Raw genomic sequence first — 18,807 nt, 5'->3', positions numbered from 1 at the left:
AAGGACACTCAGAAATCCTTGTGCCGTAACGAATGCTACATGAAGAGTACTTACCAGTACGTACTGTGTGAGTCCATCTATACAAGGCTCCAAAACAGGCAAAACTCGTCTAAGATAGCAAGAGGAAGCCTAGACACTTCCTCGTCCCTGCTTGGGGCCGGGCGGGGGGTGGCACAGGAAAGCTCTTGGCGTCTCATGACTGGAAATGTCCTTTCTTGATCTGGGTGATGGTTACATGGTTACATGGGTACCAAAATATGTCAAAACTCTTCAAGCTGTATATTTAAGATCTGCACACTTTGCTTCAAGTTATATACCTAATTATTTTTTAAAAGATGTTTTTGATGTGGACCATTTTTGAAGTCTTTATTGAATTTGTTACAATTTATCACTTGTTTTAAAGCTTGGAGTTCTTGGCCATCTTAGCTCCCTGACCAGGGATCAAACTCATACCCCTTGCACTGGAAGGTGAAATTTTAACCACTGGAACACCAGGCAAGTCCCCTATTTTTTTTTTTTTTAAAGGAAAAGGCCATGATGTAACACCACTACACACCCATCAAAGTGGCTAAAATGAAACAGACATGAAAAATTAAAGAGCTGAATATTTGAAGATTTTTCATTTTGTCGCTTTTTCATCTTCTCTCATTTCATCCATCTTTCACCCAAGAAGGCTGTGAGTGCTGAGAAAGCAGGAACTCAGTCCCAGAGCGACCTTGGGCCCGCAGGGAGTCACACTGAGCGGCATCACGTGAGCACGGCCGGAGCAGTGGTGGGAGGCGGGCGGTCAGGTTCAGGCCCCAGGCCTGCTGCCGATGCGCTGTGTGACCTGGGCGGCCAGTCCCTCCTCTGCACCCCAATTTCCTCATCCGTTGAAATATATTCTGCCCATGAGCACCTGCTCCCTGCCTGACACTGTGACTGTCCCCTGTGATTCCCACAACAGCCCCAAGGAGGAGAGACCAGTACCCCTTCTGAGCAGATGGAGAAATTAAGCCTCAGGGGGGGCAAGTTGGGGGACTCCTAGTCACATGAAGAAAGCCAAGGAAGACTCCCCTTCTACAACAGACGCTGAAATGCTCAAGAAAAAAGCAACTGAGAGCAGTATATAGCTTGGAAAAGGAAGGCAGAGCGGGGAAAGGCAGAAAAAGCAGAAGGCAGAAAAGGGGGGCAGAAGGGAAATTCCCAGGAGGCAGAAATTAAGTCGGAATTCAAAATCATGAAGGCAAACAGGAGCTGATGTTGAGGGACCCTTGGGGTCCCCGATCAGATACAGAAGAGTTGAGACTGTTTTCAGGTACATGTTTTGCCTGGGAGCTATGGAAGGGTTGGGGAGAGAAAGCCAGGCATAAAATGTGAACTCAATTCCAAACCTGAAGGACTTTCCTGGTGCCGCAGTGGATAAGAATCCATCTGCCAGTGCAGGGGACACGGGTTCGATCCCTGGTCCAGGAAGGCTCCACATGCTATGGGGCAACTAAGCCCGTGGGTCACAGCTACCGAGCCCGCACTCCACAACTAGAGAATTCCGTGCAAAGCAACGAAGACCCAGCACAGTCAAAAATAAATCAGATTATAAAATACTCCAAATCCGAGCCTGAATTTAAAGTGTAAGAGCCCCAAACTGAGAAACTAACATAAACACTCTTACAGAACTGATTGCAGAATCAAACACTGTAAAAACACTTTCATGTGAGCTTCTGATAGGAAACATAAACTACGAAAAGAAAAAAATAAATAAAACTCCTTGAAGGTGAATTTTAAAGCAAGAATTACAAAATATAAAGAAATGTTCTATCAGGGGTTTATAGAAGCGTTTATAGAGTAAGTTCTATTTCAGATTCCTAGCGATAAGAGAGACTAGAAACTGCAATTAAAGAATAATATAAAAGGAAAAAGACTGACTCTTCCAACACAAGCACATGTAGTAGCTGGGATTTCCTGCTCTGAACATTTGTCTCCAGCTCTTAAATCCTGCGGGTGAGTCTATGACCCTGACCACAGACACTGCCTTCATCCTATCCCACCTATCCCAGGTCTCCCCCTCCATCCCCTCTTGCCCCAAATCCTACCTGGCACTAAGCAGTTGGTAAGACAGGTACCAATAGCCAGCACTAAGAATGGTGAGATCATGGCGTACTCCAAGACCTGCTTTCTCTCTGGAGCCCAGAGGTGTGATGGATGTGGGTGGGAGAGGTGGGCTGCCCGTGGTCAGCAGTTAATTGATGTTCCAATCCTAGAAATTAAAAAAAAAAAAAAAGACATGAAAGTCACAACTCCAGAGGTCATCTGTTCATTCACTTATTTGTTTGTTGATTCATTCATTTTCCACTTATTACAGGAGGCTAGGCATTAGGATGCCAAATCTAAGTGGTCCCTCCCTCAGAAAGCTTAACCACACAAAGAGCTATAGAGGCATAAATGAGTTCTATGCTGCCAACTGACTCCTTCTCATTCCTCAACTGAAGGCCCACTTTCCACCCACCTGAAGCCCAGAGCCCATCAGAGTTCAGCTTTTCTGTGTAGTGATTCTCAAACGGCAGGATGCATCAGAATTTTCCAGAGGGCTTGTTGAAACAGATTCCAGTACCCCCAGCCCTGGCCCAGAGACCCCGTTTGCATTTCTAACAAGCTCCCCGGTGCTGCTGCTGCGGTTGGTTCACAGACCCTACTGTGAGCAGCTCTGCTCTGGAACATTCGTCTTCAGCCTTGAATTACCCATGTCCCAAGTACATCAGAGACAAAACAAACAGTCCACCTTTTCTCGTAGGGACACCTACATGTGCTCTTATAGGACAGTGGTATTTGCTATGATATCTTCTACAGCTTGTCATTTATGGCAAGAGATATATAAACTATACAGGCGACATACAGGACAAGATTTTCTTACAAGTGTGACCATTTCTGGATAGTGACATTTTAGAGGACTGATTACTTTTTCATTGCTGTTTTTCCAAATTTTCCTTCTGTGTTGAGATGTTACCTTTATAATTTTTTTAAATGTTATTTCTTAAAAAGGACTGAAAGGAAACACACCAGAATGTTCACTGTGGTTTTCTATGGATAGTAGGACTGTGAATGACTATTTCTGAGCAGTGTACTAACTCTGTTGAGAAATGTACTGACCCTGTTGCATACAAATGTTACTGGAAGATGAGGAATTTAAAACGTCAAGAGTTGCACTGTTACTATTTTCACCAAAACCAAGATAAGAATGATTATTTCATTTGTTATGGGAAATGGCACAACATTCTACCCACAACAGTGACATGTGAGATAAGAAACCAGTCTACTCCTGGAAAAGGGTCTTGATTCTTGATTCAACCCTAAAACGGTGCACGGGGGTAATTCCCTGGCAGTCCAGGGGTCAGGACTCTGCGCTTCCACTACAGGGGGCATGGGTTTGATCTCAATCCCACATGCCCCTCAGTGTGGCCAAATTAAATAAATCATTAAAAGGTGCCTGGGGCATTCCGGTACCCACAGACAGGGCTCACCAGCACTCCATCCCACAGAACACCCAGCGTGCATCAAACACGTCACCCAGCTGGATAGCCCTGTGCCGAGGCGGAGCAGGGGGTGGCGGTGCAGGAAGGGAGGCTCAGGAATTGAACGGAAACGGCCTCCATCTAACAGCACTTAACTCTGAGTGGTGGGATTTCGGGTGACTTTTAATGCTTTAAGTCTACTTTAGTTTCCAGACATTACTATTGTCTATTCCAACATCAGAAAAAAGAAGCTATTAAATTGATATACAATATGAAGACAATCATTGCACGTGCTTCTCTGCTTTTTTCTGTTTTGTTTTTAATTTTTATAGGAGTATGGTCGCTTTACAAAGCTGCGTTAGATGTACTTTCTGCTTTGAAAGCAATTCCTTCCTGGTCCATTTCACCCACCACACGGAGCGCTTCTAAAAGCGGGGACCTTGCCTTATTTGTTTGTACGCCAGTGCTTGGTACAGTATACATTTACATCAGTTGAAAGTCAGTGGTCTAAGAGCTGGAGGTAGGCAGGAGTCACCCCCAAATCCTCCGTTTTTGTGTGCGGAAAAGTCCAAGCGTTGGCAAGGAATTGGGATTACCAGAGGATCTGTTCACTGCTGGTAGGCAGAAATTGGTGCAACCACTGTGGTAAACCAATGATATCTATCAAGGGGACACCATACATATGCCCTCTGACCCATTAGCTGCAACAGAAATGCATGTGTGTTCACCAAAGGACGTAGGTAAGAATATTCACATCAGCCCTGTTCATAATGGCCTCAAAACTCTGTCCATCTTCGGCGAGATGGACAAATGCATTGTATGGGTTCACGAGATGGAAATCTACACAACAATGAGAATGAATAATTGAGAAGAATATACATCAACAGGGATGCCTCCTGTAAAGGTGAGCTTGAGTGAAGGAAGCCGACCCGGGAGGATATATCATGACTCTAATGATGGTTGTTGCTGTTTAGCCGCTAAGTCAAGTCCAACTCTAAAGTTTAAAGCATACAGGCATGAAGACATTTGGAGAACGGTTGGGACTGGTGCTGGGGAGCTCATGATAGGAGCCCATACATTGAGGAATAGGACTTACTCAACTGTCTGTACCACAAGTCCAAAACAGACACATCAATAAGGAAAAATGAAAGTGAAGGTGGCCCCAGGAGCTCTCCAAGGCTCACCTGGCCCTGCCTGGCTATTCTTGTCTCTCTCCTCCGCTAGCCTGACGCTCCGTGAGAGTGAAGACCATCTCTTCCCCATCACTGACTCCCAACCCCATGCACGCAGAATTGGCTCCGTAAACGCTAACAATGAAAAGTCCCCTGATTCAGGATGGAATGCTCTGAATTTTGGCCCCAGGGCTGTGGCTTTGAGAAAGGTCTGTTCTGAAGACAAATAGGTGCCTTTTCCCCATTGCCTCTGCCTGGAAAGGAGAGGAGGCAAGAATCTAGGAAACCAGGGTCTCCTAGGAAACTCCGGGGCCAGTCGCCCTTGTTGGCTCCTCCTCTCAGCCCCCACCCGGACTCGGAGGCTCCAAGTCAGCTTCTGGGTGGGTGGCCCTGGGTGATGGGCTCGTGGGGCTCCGTCTGGGGCTGCAGGGACCCCGGCTGCCCACCACCCTCTGCCAGCGCTCTATCAGTTCAGAAGGGAGCCTCCGGGTGTGTGCCAGCCCCCCACGACCACCCCCACCTCCCAGCCAGACCGTCTCTGCCAGGCTCACAGCTACGTGCCCTGATTATGCACAGCAAGCGTGCAGAAGTCCGGGCCGGGCTCCGGCCCTGCAGGAGGAGCGGCTCCTTGGTAGGTCAGCGGAGGAAGCGGAGGCTGGGCTTTGGCCCTGAGGACTGACTCAGCATCCTGGGACAGAGGGCCCGGGAGCCCCTTGAAACTGGGCAGAAAGCCAGCCCTGGCTTGGGCCTCAGAAGGTCCAGGACACACGACGGTGTAACATGACTGATAGAAATCACTGTCACTTCTTGGGCACTCGGATCCAGCCCTGTGCTAACAACAGTGTATATCTGCGATCCCACTTAATCGGCACAAGTGCCGTCAGATCCCGTTTCACGGTTTAGGAAACTGGGCAAAGGCTCTCGGCTAGTCTGTGGCCAAGCGCGATTCAATCTCCAGCTGACTCAACCTCTTGGGGCCTCAGTTTCCCCACCACGGAGAGGGAGAAAGACCAGTGCCCACCCTTCCCCCTCCCACAAGAGCAAACAGAAGCCACACGAATCTAGGGCAGGATCTCTGGCCGGGCGGGAGTCAGCCTGGGGCGAGCCCTACCTGAGGGGCTGGGCCAGACGGGTGAAGAAGCAGACCAAGGCCAAGGTCAGCACCAGGAGGAGGAGGCTGAGGGCTGCTGTGAGGACCAGGTCCAGGGTCGGGGACAGGAGGGCCATCTGGAACTAAGAGGGCCCCACGGAGCCGCCAGCACACCTCGAAACACTCGGTCACACGCGCCCTGGATGCCTGCTCCAAAGCCCTGGGTCAGTGGCCCTGACCTGGCTTTGTTCCTTGGGGTTAATCTTTGGGGATTAGCGCAGGAGGTGTGAAACGGGAGGAGGGACAATCCCCGAGGCTCTCCTCCTCCAGGCTGGTCCATCCCCACTGGAGGCTTGGCCGCTCCTCCTGCCTGCCCAAACATTTACTGAGCACATGCTATGTACCCGACTCTGCTCAAGGGACTAAGGACTCTGTGGGGAACAGGACATACACAGTTTCTGTTTTCCTGGAGATTCTTGACCAGCCCGGATAGGAAAAAGCACCTACTATGTGTCAGGCATTGTGCTGGGCGCCTTGTGGGATAAAAGCACAGAAGGAAAGGAACCCCTACCCAGGGTCATCGTCTTTTTTCTTTCTTTAAAACACTAACATATTGGATGATGCTGCTTTGCCAAAAGAGAATTCCTAGAAGCTTAAAAATAAAAGGTATAGCCAAGACATGGAAGCAACCCAAATGTCCATCAACAGATGAATGGATAAAGAAAATGCGGTACACATACACACACAGAGGAATATCACTCAGCCATAAAAAATGAAACCATGCCATTCACAGCAACACAGATGGACCCAGAGACCATCATACCAAGTGAAGCAAGTCAGATAAAGACAAACACCAAACAACACTGCCCACACGTGGAATCCAAAAACAACGATCCAAACGAACCCGACCACAAAAGAGAGACAGACTCATTGACCCAGAAAGCAAACCCAATGACGCCTTTTCCAGGCCATGGGGAAGGGACAAATTGCACAACTGTTTTTTTCCCAGCACCAGGAGCTGCTCCAACCATTTCCACGCCCAGGAACCTGTGTCTGCACTGAATCAGCCAGAGAGGTGAACCCTTGTCCAGAATAAGAGCAACTGTTCTTACTTAGCACCAATGGTGTGCCAGGCCCCACTTCCAGATGAAGGAAAAACAGATGCTCAGAGGTGCAGTGATGGAGTTGGAATTTGAACCCGGATCTGCTGGCCATCACAGCTGTAACCCCAACCCCAGCACTGCTTCAGGTCTGGGACTGTACCAGCCCTGCAGGGCGGCAAGGAGGCTTCAGTCAAGTCTCAGGCAGGTGTGCAAACCCAGCCATCACCAGAGAATCAGCACACACAGGCTGGAGGGAGCTGAACCGCCCGCTGCCTAGAGGGGCCCTTCCTGCTTCCGAAGTGTCCCCAACCCCCTTTCCATTTTTCTTTGGTGGTGGTGGTTTAGTTGTTAAGTCATGTCCGACTCTTGTGATCCCATGGACAGAGGAGGCTGGCAGGCTACAGTCCATGGGATTCTCCAGGCAAGAATACTGGAGTAGGTTGCTATTTCCTTCTCCAGGGGATCTTCTCAACCCAGGAATCGAACCCTGGTCTCCTGCATTGTAGGCAGATTCTTTACCAACTAAGCTACAAGGGAAGCCCTTCATTTTTCTTTGACTTCCAACAACCTCTCAAGTCAGGATGGTGATTATAGTTCCCAGCTTATAGATTCAGAAGCTGAGGTTCAGAGAGGGGAAGCCACTGGATACCCACGGGGCCTGGGTGACTAAGAGACCAGGCCTTTTCCGATTTTATGTCCAGCCTCCTGGGACACCTCGGATCCCATGGTACAGAGCACCCAAGGATGGTAGGGGGAGATGCTTTTACCCTCTTGGTGCCAAGGGAGGACCCTGTTCCTGGCGCCAGAAACAGGGCGCCACTGAGCTAAGTAAGAAAACAGGAAACTCGTTGCATTACTCCCTTAAAACATTTTCTTTCTCTCTTTGCATCAGATCCTCACCGCATCCTAACGACATAGGCAGGGTAGATGGGGGGGGAACAAGGCTTATCAGGAAAGCTGTTCTGAGCTGTCACAGCCAGCAAGTCTGGTTCAAGTCCCAGCTCCATCACTTCCTGGCTGTGTGATGCTGGTCAGTTCCTGCATCAGAGAGCCTGCTGCCTTCTCCTTCTAACATCTCTCTCCCATTTAGGATACCCCAGAGGCAGGCCAGGCACTGAAATGTGACGTCCCTCCTCTTGCATGTGCATACGCAGTCGTGTCCGACTCTTTATGACCCCACGGACTGTAGCCTGCCAGGCTCCTCTGTCCATGGAATTCTCCAGGCAAGAATGTTGGAGTGGGTTGCCATTTCCTTCTCCAGGGGATCTTTCCAACCCAGGAATCAAACCCAGGTCTCTTGCATGGCAGGCAGATTCTTCACCATCTGAGCCACCAGGGAAGCCAAGAATACAGGAGTAGCTTGCCGTTTCCTAGTCCAGGTTAGCTTCCCAACCCAAGGAATGAACCCGTATCTCTTTCGTCTCCTGCATTGGCAGGCGAATTCTTTACCTCTGTGCCACCTGGGAAGCCCATACCTGATCTTACTTTCATCCTTATTAACCAACTGAGAGCTAGATACAATTGTCCCCCTTCCCAGGTGAGGGGAAAGGCCCAGGGGGCCGTGGTGACGATGACCCAGGGTGATGCAGAGCCAGGCCCTCACAGGGCTCCAGGTGGGGCCTACCCGGGGGTCACCCCCGTTCCAGACCCTTCCCACCACAGCTCACCCAGGAGCCCCCCCCACCCCCACTCAGCTCTCAGGCCCGAGATGCCCCTTGTAGCTCCCAACAAATCGATACGCGGCCGCGGCAGTGTCACCTTGGACTCCCAAGCAGTACACCGTGGGAGCAGTTATTCGTTCTCCGGGAGCCCCCAGTCTAGAGGTCACAGTTCAGCAATGTCTGGGCTGGGAAGCGTTCTTTGACCAGCTCTTCCCAAATGTCCCAGACCACAAAAATCACTTTGGGTGATTGCAGAAAAGTCCTGCTCCCAAATGGTACCCAGGGAGGTATATAGCCTGGCAAGTGTATGAGGGAACTTTATGGGGTGATGGAAGTATTCTTTACAATCATCTGGGAGGTAAAGTGTATAAATACGTAAAAATTCATCCAGGGGCTAATAACCCCTACCTTGCCTGAATTGTGGGCTTCCCTTGTGGCTCAGCTGGTAAAGAATCCGCCTGCAGTGGGGGGGACCTGGGTTCAATCCCGGGGTTGGGAAGATCCCCTGGAGAAGGGAAGGGCTACCCACTCCAGTATCCTGGCCTGGAGAATTCCATGGACTATAGTCCATGGGGTTGCAAAGAATCGGACACGACTGAGTGACTTTTACTTTCATTTTGCCGGAATTGTGAATTGTTAGGTGAGAAAGGTCTGCCAATATTTGAGTTTAGGAAACATTGGGAAAGAAAAGGTGTCCTGGGGATGGCTGCATTCAAATTTTAAAAGAAATTAAAGAGACATAACAACCTCCCCCCGCCTAATTAATTCTTAGCCCCCACCCCCACCTCAAACCTACTCAGAATCTCCCAGGGCAGGGCCTGGCAAGTCATCCCACGAGCAGATTAATTTGAGAAACACTGCCTTGGAGATGATCCCATTGCCCAGATGGGAAGATTAACGCCTAAAGAAGAGAAAAGACTTACCCCGGGTCTCCCGGCTGCTCCTCCCCATAGACATGCACCGAGAATAATCAGAACCAGCCCGGAGCCAGTGCCTCTGGGCTGTGAGCTGGGCCTTCTTGGCTTTTTCAAGGAACTGTGACTGAACAGAAGGGCTAAATGTTCCCAGTGCTTCCGATGGGGGGCGTGGGGAATGGGATGGGAGCTGGAGGGGGTCTGGCACCACCAGACCGGGCTGCAGCAGCTGCGTGGGGAGAGGAAGCCGCCGAAGATCAGCCCAGGAACACTTCAGCTGCCGGGTCAGAGAGAGGGGACACGGAATCGCTCTCGCAGCCAAGCCCAGCGTCCCTGGCAAGCCTTGCTGGCTGGGAGTTTATTCATTCAGGACGGAAGTTATTTACGGTTGCTGCCATAAAGCAGCCTCTGGGTGAAGGGCTCTGGAAGGAATGTGTGGTGGTCAGAGTGGGCTGCAGGTCAGACCCAAGGACAGACTTCCTTGGGAGGGCGGCGGGCCAGGTGCTGGGATAGAGTGAGACCTCTAGCCACTGCTGACAGCACCCCATCTTGGCAGAAAAAGACACGGGAGTGCCTGGGGAGGCGTGGCGTCAGCCCTGCCTGCTGCCAAGCCGTGGCATCTTCAGAGCTGTAATAAGATGCCAGCTTTCTCTCCACCACCACCCCCACCCCCCCACCCCTGCGCCCAGGCACCTCCAGCCTCAGCCCCTCTGCACACTGCATTCCCTGGCCTGGAACAGGTCTTGAATGTTCCCTGCTGTCCACCCGAAGAAGTCCTCCCATCACCCTTCCCCCCTCGACCTCAGCTCTGCTGGGCCGCCCAGCACCCCCGTGTAGGACCTGGCGGGAGTTAACAGCTCCTCCCCTAGAAGCTGGGTGCTCAAGACCTGGAGCACATTTATCAGAATCTTAGAGATCCACGGGTGGTCGCTCCTCACCACGGGGTGAGCGCCTAGCGAGCAGGGATCTTGCTCTGTGGATGGCAGCCGCCCCGCGGCTGGCAGAGCCCCAGTGCACAGCTGGCCGGCTGGGCAGGAATGTGGGTAGGCCGGTGGAAGGGTGGCAGGTCAATGCTGAGGGACTGAGGAGGCGGCTCGGCAGCAGGAAGCAAGCCCAGGAGCCAGGGCTCCAGGTTCAGACCCCGCTCCGCCCCTCTCAAGCCCGGGGGAGGGGGGCGGGCTCAGGGCCAGTGAGCCCACCCCTGGAGCCTCAGGCGTCTCATCGGCAAAGGGGGAGACTGAAGCCACAGGGTCGTTGTAAGGATTGTATGAGTTGATACACAGGTCGTGGCAAGCGGGCAGTGAGTGTCGCCTGGCAGCCACGGCCGCTGGGCAGCGTGGGGACGGACTCGGAGGCGAGAGGCTGGCGCTGAGAACACACAGGCCCTCCCCCGCCCACTCAGCCAGCGGGCACTCCCCCCGGGCGCACCACAGACCGCCCGCCAGGGAGGTCCGGGAGCTCCTTCTCGCTCTAAGACTCCAGAAACCGAAAAGCCTGCCTGGCTACTGGGCGCCTCCAGCCGGGGGCGGGGTTAGTTAAGATGTGGAGGTTCCAGTTCCCAGAGTCGAGGGGAGCCGCGCGTCCTGAGGACCAGATCCGCCTGTCCGTCTCTCTCTCACAGACACACCACCCAGCTGGGGACCTGCCGCTTTCTTTCCCTCTTGAAGCAGAAAGAGACCACCTTGGGTCAGCGGGGAAGCTTCCATGGGGCGGGGAGGAGGAGAGCCAGGCTGGAAGGATGGTAGAGTTAAAATGAATAGAGAGAGCGAGCGGTCCATACAGGGAACCCGAAAACGCAAAGGCAAGGAGGTAGCAATGTGGCATCTAGAGGTCGGGGCGGGGGCGGAAGGCAGGGGACCATTGGTGACAGAGGACAGAGTCAGCCAGGACAGACCCCAGAGTCTGTGGGGTCAAGTCCCCGAGGTCAGCGGGGTCAAGGGCAGGCGCTCGGCAGGCCCCACCTGACTTACATGCCTCTTGCTGACCCATTTCACAGATGAGGACTCTGAAGCTCAGACGGTCTGCCGCTCGCCCGAGGCCACACGGCAGAGCTGGAACCGAAAGCCTCAAGGGTCTGAGTTCTAGAGCTGTCGGTTTTTCTGCGGCTCTCTGGGGCGCCTGGCCCAGTCTGGGTGCCACACACTGGCTCCGCGGGCAAAGGACTGAAGCCAGTCAAGGTTCAACCGGAGGGAGGAGAGCTGGCAGCAGGGAGGTGGGGGAGGGAGAGGGCAGGGCCCAGAGGAGGAGGCCTGGGGACGCCGTGCCCGGGGAGGCCAGAGCGCCTGGGCAGGGGAGGGTCCGGGATGCTCCCACGCAGGCTGCCACCCTCCCACGGGAAGGACGTGCTCCCAGGCCACCTTGCTCGGGGCCAAGCCTGGGAGCTGAGCGGAATGGGGATGGGAGGTGTTCACCGTCTCTTGCCCTCAGGCACCCCACTCAGCACTCACAGCGGGAGCCCCTCTGGTACCAGAAGATGAGCTGTCCACGCTAACTTTCACAGCGGACAAGAAACAAAAGCCACAGAGAGGGTGTGCAATCTCCCCAGGGTCACACAGCGATCAACAGAAGGAACACGTCTCCCCACCAAACAGCCAAGATTTCTGGGGCTATTATGGGAAGCACAGGGCAGTCTGTGATGCACAGCATGGATGCCAGCGTCTTGGAATTCCAAACATTTGTGATTCCTGTCAACTGAAAAGAACATTTCAAATTGAGCCTATTCTAGAAAAAATCCTTATTTTACACACTTGGTCATTACATTTGTGATAAAAATAGCATATCTTTTCATAGCTCTTACTGTGTGCCAAACATTGTTCTAAACACTTCACCTATATTAATTCATTCAGTCTCCACAATAGCTTACTGGCTAGGCACTATGATTACACCCAGCTTGTTCAGTTCAGTCGCTCAGTCGTGTCCAGCTCTTTGCGACCCCATGGACTGCAGCACGCCAGGCCTCCCTGTCCATCACCAACTCCCGGAGTTTACTCAAACTCATGTGCATTGATGCCGTACACCCAACTTCCAGGTAACAAAAGAGAAGCACAGAGACCTTAAACACCTGATCCAAGATCACACAGCCAGAACGCGGCCAAGTCAAGAACTCAACATCGCTTGTGGATGTTCCTGTCTCCCAGGGCCAAGTGTAAACTCCTGAAGCAATCAGGAAGGTTAGAAACAAACCACGTCTTTTCTACCCGCAACGCGTACGTGATATGTGTGTGGGTGAATGGAAGACACACAGCTACCACCTGACTCATATTCACGATAAGCTCTTCCTGACTGTGCACCTCAGCCCCTGCAGGAGGGCTTCTTACCCCGACTTCCTGAAAGACAGGTGAGAGGTCACACCGAGTCCAAGTCTTTGATCACAGGAGGCCTGTCTGGCAGAGGGGACCACCCAGGGTGTGCGGGGTTGGGGGGGAGGGGTGGACCTCGGTTGGAGGCCTGGCTCCACCCCTGGACACACCCCTCCTCCCCCACCTCGGCTGGCCCTCCTGCAGGACCCTGGACCACCCTGGCTGCTCTCCCTGCCTGCCCCCCGCTGCCCCACGTGCCCTGGCAGTCTTCCCCAAGGAGAAGAAACCTCCATTCCACAGACGGCCCCACACAGGCCCTGAAAGTGGGGGCGCTGAGGCGGCTCTGAACTTCAGAGAAATGGACCATGAACTTGTAACCTTCTGGGTGGCAGCCAACACAAGCAGTATCCCCGGGTGGCCTGTGTCTGGTTTCTCCAGTGCCCGGCTCCCGTCGGAACAGGAAGGGCACGGATGTTCCCAGAGACAGGTCTCACTGCCCCGGGCCCACGGTAACAGCGCTCCTCACATTCCCAGGGAACCCCAGCGGCTGGCGGCTCCGGGCACTCCTGCACTTGATATCCCTGCTGACTCTGGGAGGGCGGGAATGCACCCTGCACCTGGGCAGAAAATATGGGCCTGCAGAGGTGAGGGTCCCAACCAAGGGGAGCACGGCGGAGCAGAGCCCCCATCGCTGGTTGGCTTTGTGACCTTGGGCACGTCACTTGCCGTTTCTGGGCCTCAGTTTTCTCACGGGTCCAAAGGCAACCATCACAGTGCATACCTGTATCACTGGGCTGATCATCAGAACGAATTTCACAACAAACAGTAAGACAAAGACCCAGGGCTTGGCCCATATTAAACACTCAAAGTAAATGTTAGCTAGTAGGAGAAGCGAGAACAAGCGTGCCGGGCACTAAGTGCTTCCCAGGCCTTCCCTCGTCTAACCCTCCCGACACCACACGGTACGGGCGATTGTCGCTCCCGCTGCACAGAGAAGTTCAGTGGCTCAGCCAGGGCCACACAGCTGTCGACTGGAGGACCACTATGAAGAGGGAAGGGAAGCTCAATGGATGAAGCACCTACTACGTGCCAGGAGCTTTTTTTCAGCCTTCCAAGAACCCGGCCAGGTGGGAATTACCAGCTCGGGTCAGAAGAGAAAAGTAAGGCTCAGAGAACTAAGGCAGGGTATGCAGAGTCATACCACAACCACGTGGGAGAGCTGGGATGCCGGCCAGGCATGTCTGGCTCCGAATCCAGGGCACTGGCTCTCCCAGCTCAGTCACATGCAGGACAACTTCCATCAGAGTCACCATCACTGACAGCAGATCCCGATGCCTCAGCCACCCCCAGGACAGGGGGCCCTGCGTCAGTGTGCCCTGTGACGTGTGTGTGTGTGTGTGTGTGTGTGTGTGTGTGCACACGTGCATGCAGCAGCGTCCTGAAAGTGCGCAAAGCAGGGCTCCTATTGTGCGTGCGTCCAGCCCCGTGACCGCTCCTCACGTCAGGCTGCTGCCTCTGTCCCCAGACCGGCTCCTCCTGGGCCTCCATGTGACTGCAGCCTCCTCAGGACCTCTCCCGCCTGGAAGAGGCACTTAAGGGGGGGCTTTCAGCCACACCGGCCCCCTCCCTCCGGGGTCAGCCCCTTGGGTTTGTAAGTTTACACAAAGGGGCTGAGACGCATGGTGACTGCTCAGAGTTACAAGTCAGAGTACTGGCCGGTTACTCAAGGGCTGTTCTCGCACCTGTCAAGCAGGAACAATAAATGCCTCTCCACTTCCAGTAATGGCTTCTTGAGAGAGAAGGCGCTCTACAGACTGTCAAGAGCTATGCAGGTTTCTGTTTCTATGGCTTTCTGCTGTTTCCCCTTCTGAGAACTGAGAACCACCTGGATGGTGTGGGGTGGGGGGCAGTGGGGAGGTGCGCTGTGTGGAGCCTGAAGATGAAGCAAGCTCTCAGCAGGTGGAATAGAGAGATGCAGAGAATCTGACTCTTTGATGACACTGCCTGAGCCCCTGGATACAGCCATGCCTGAAGCCTACCTCTGAACATCCAAGTTACATGAGCTAATTACCTCCCCCGATTGCTTACCTTGGATTTTCTGTTATTTGGAACATAGAACCTGAACTCAGAACTCCAGTTAAGCCCATTTTTCTCAGCTGCTTACATTGTAAACAACCACATCATGTCACTCAGCTAGTTGTCTCTATCAAAGGAAAAAATCTTGCAAACGAGTTAAGGACAGATCAGTAAGTTTCAAGTGGATGATAAAATGAGGCCAACTGATACAAGTTAGGTCTTTGTGGAATCTATTAACTTGTAGAATCGTAGAAAGTCCATGGGGAGGGTTTGCCTAAAAGCCCTACTACATGCAAGACTCAGACCGTCCGCTTCCAACAGGTTGTTGTCAGTTGAGTTTAACAACTCTTTGACCACCTGGTTCCAAGTGTCTACTATGTGCCTGGTCCTATGCTGAGGGCCACAGGTACAATCAGCCTTCCAGGCCCTTTGGTCTAACAATGCTAGGTCACCAAACACATTTTCACTATATTTTACACAAAGCCCTGGGAGGCTGGCCTACAAGGGGGAAACTGCTGCACCCATTTCACAGAGAAGGAAATAGAGACTCAGAGGGGTGTAGTGACTTGCCCAACTGCTAAACAGGGGCAGGGCCAGGCCAAGCCTCTGGATCTGTCTGGCTCCAAACCCAGTGCCTTTTCTCCCAGCCTTTTGGATGGTAAAGATGGTGCTGGGACTGACATTTCTTTGAGGTAGTTTGTTCCACTTAGGGGCAATCAGAGGGCTTCGCTGGTGGCCCAGTGGCAAAGATGCAGGAGATGCGGGCTTGATCCCTGAGTTGGGAGGATCCCCTGGAGGAGGCAATGGCAATCCACTCCAGTATTCTTGCCTAGAAAATTCCATGGACAGAGTGACTGGCAGGATGCAGTCCATGGGGCCACAAAGAGGAGGCCATGACCGTGCAACTGAGCATGCCTGCACAGGGCAATCAGAGTGGTTTAAAAAGCTAAAGAAAGCAGGGAAGCCTAGTATCATGGGCTTCCTGTTTGTCCTGAGGGTCTTGGCTCCGTGAGAAGCCCCAGTACTCAGGCCCATCCGGCTTTACAGGGCTCTCCTACAGGGCTCACTTCCTGCAGGCTGTGGCCAGAAAGGGTTCAGCCACCACCCTAAAATCCAGGCTCCAAATGCTTTCATGGGCAGCCTGTGGCATCCCAAGTGAGCTGTCCTATTGCCTCTGCCCAGCATCTTTAAGATCCAACTGACACAGCCTCAACATCCATCATTTGACCACTGCTTACTGAGCATCTGCTATATACCAGGGGCAAATCCCTGCTGGGGGGGTGAGCAGACAGCAAGAAAATAAGTAAAATCAGTAGGATAATGCAGGAAAATAAGTAAAATCAGTAGGATAATGCAGGAAAATAAGTAAAATCAGTAGGTAATGGTAAGTGAGATGGAGAAATAGAAGGCAGGGAGGAGAGATGGTATTTGAAGGGGAGTTTTTGTTGTTGTTTTGGGGTGGGGTTTTTTTTTTTTTTTTGCAGTTTTATTTATTTATTTATTTATTTGCAGTTTTAAATAGAGAGATCAGAGACGGTCTCACCAGGAAAACATCTCACTGGAGCCTTGCAATAATCCACACAGTTGAGAACTGCAAACAAGGAAACCAAGACTTCAGGACTAAAAAGTCCACACATGCCAATCTAAGCAGCCGTGGAGCTGAGATTCTGGTGCACTGATACTTCTCCCTTACCAAAGGTTACTAGCAGCCCTTTTGCAGCCACATGTTCAAACCTGCAAGAGTAAACGGCAGGGCTGGGGTCAGCCCTGGTGCCACAGTCTGGAACCGCCTTTTAGCAAGACCTACAACTGCTTCCGCAGGCCTCGCTCTCCAGCGTCAGCTCTGGGCTTGTTGAATCTCAGTTCTCCTCTTTGCTGACTCAGTGTCCTCTAAGACTATTGCTCTCCTTCCCAGAGCCCCTCTGGCTCTCTCTCTCAGGTCACTTGAGCCACTAATTGTACAACCCACCCTCGTTCTGTCTCCTCAATTAACTTCTGGCCCATCACGAAACCTGTATTTGCATGAAACCTACAAAAGACATCTTGTGGAAGGCCTAGGGCAGGCAGACAGCTGGCATACGTGTGGAACGGGGAGGGGGCATTCTCACCGAGTTTTCCCATCTGGATTTGTTCAATAATCTCCCAAACCTCAGACTAATCTTTCTGAATATGAGGCAGAGTGGGAAAGGCCTTGGCCTTGGAGAAGCTGGATACAAGGTTAAGTCTTGGCGGTACGGCTTTGAAAGTGATTTTATGTCTGAGGCTGCAGTTTCCTTATCTGTAAGACAGGGTTACAGATTCTCATTTTGCAAGGTTGTTAAAACATCCTGATTTTGCAAGGCTGTTTTAAAGATGAAATGCAATGGAGAGTTATCTGTTAGGCAATAATATTGGGTAGTATTTTTAAAAAATTTAGATAGAGCCTGGGAGACAAACATCAAGATTTCATGGACTGGAATGAAGAAAGGTCCGTGTGATGGTGAACCACCACCGTCAGCACGGTGACAGCTGCATTCATTCACCTCCTACACCCTGAGGGAGGCACCCTTAGGATCAACCTTATTAGACAGAAGCTGGGGGGGAAAGCATAGCGACTGAGTAACTTGCCTATGGTCACAGAGCAGACAAGTGGCAGAGTTGGGATTACGAACCCAAATTGTCCAAGCCCGAAGTGTAAGCTCCTAACCACTATGCTAGGTTAGCAAATGAGGTTCCACGAGCTGAACTAGCTACTCACTGAAACACAGAAATTAGGTAAGTCCAGAACCTTCATTCTTAACCACTGTATTAGGGGAAACGCTGACTGAAACTGCTCACCCTAGCCAGGCACCGCAGTAACCGCTTATGTGAGCTATTTTACAACACGTCCTGGTAAGCAACACGGAACTAACAAGTCACCACCAACCAGAAGCATTCGGGAAAGGTCAAGAGGAGACGCCACGTGTCCTACCCACCTCTCAGAATCCTCCTCGTCGGAATCCGTTTTGGCTGGGCAATGTGTGCACCACCCGTCATGTTCAGGTCATTATTGATATTACCAGGTAGAATGCCCTCACCGGGTCAGTTAATAATGTCTGCTCTGACTCTGGCCATAAATATGAGTTTTCTTCTGTGATTCAAGCTCAATCAGACCAACAAGCGAAGTTTCAGCCAAGGAATAAAATCTCCCACAATTATGGGATGGATTTATGTAGAAAACACCAGGCGATAGTAATTTAAGTTTAAAGTTGCCTCTATGTTGGGAACAATTAAATCATCCTAAGGATAATCAGTCTAGAAACACTAGGAACTGGACTGTGTGCCTTGTGGACAATGCACGCTCAACTCACTTCAGTCGTGTCCGGCTCTTTGGGGCCCTGTGGACTGTAGCCCACCAGGCTCCTGTGTCCATGGGGATTCTCCAGGCAAGAATACTAGAGTGGGTTGCCATGCCCTCCTCCAGGGGATCTTCCTTATGGACAATGCCAAAACATAATTTCCTTGAAAGATAAGGATTGGTACAGAATAGACTAAATTAGATGACCTGGAATATATTGGGCTGCACCTAATGGAAGTTTTGGCTCAGTTCTTACTTATGACTTTACTAATACTGCTAGCTATGTTATTTGTATTTTATCTTTTACAAAATTGCTATTTCCTATATAATCAAATGTTTGACTGAGCCTCTGATAAAATGATGACATGTAAATCCATGAGCTCAGTGACTGTAACAGTGTCTAACTCTAGATATGAGAAGAAGCAACAAGAGGGAATATTTTCCTGTATCATAAGAGGCTAGTAAAGATAGGTGGTCTGGAGCTTTTTGGCACTGTTAATGAGGCCTAGTCCAATAGTGCATTGAGTGGCCTGTCAACGAAATCTTTGCCAGACCTGGGAATAAGCATTCCCGGCACCATGGGATATAAATGGTCATGAAATGCGCCCCCAAACCATGGTCAAATTTATGACCATGAACGGAGTCTGCTGACTGGAAATCGGCACTTGTCATCTACCTCTGCAAAGAT

The 18,807-nt window shown here is 51.6% G+C and overlaps 1 protein-coding gene across 2 annotated transcripts in view; it reads right to left on the bottom strand.

Annotated features, from left to right (window-relative positions):
* Positions 1-18,807, bottom strand: part of ALPL (alkaline phosphatase, biomineralization associated) — a 62,789-nt gene that overhangs the window by 18,056 nt on the left and 25,926 nt on the right. The window contains exons 1-2 of one of the 2 annotated variants that reach the window (XM_043909116.1): positions 11,399-11,551; positions 2,073-2,236 (exon numbers count right to left, since the gene is read on the bottom strand). In XM_043909116.1, coding sequence (XP_043765051.1) covers positions 2,073-2,133 — 61 coding nt within the window. In that variant the 5' untranslated portion in view covers positions 2,134-2,236; positions 11,399-11,551. Of the gene's footprint in view, positions 1-2,072; positions 2,237-11,398; positions 11,552-18,807 lie in introns of those variants that run through there. The other variant, XM_043909115.1, reaches the window with a different exon arrangement.

Source organism: Cervus elaphus, chromosome 8 (assembly GCF_910594005.1).
Source record: "Cervus elaphus chromosome 8, mCerEla1.1, whole genome shotgun sequence".
Lineage (NCBI taxonomy): Eukaryota > Metazoa > Chordata > Mammalia > Artiodactyla > Cervidae > Cervus > Cervus elaphus.
This window is presented reverse-complemented; position numbering and strand designations above follow the sequence as displayed.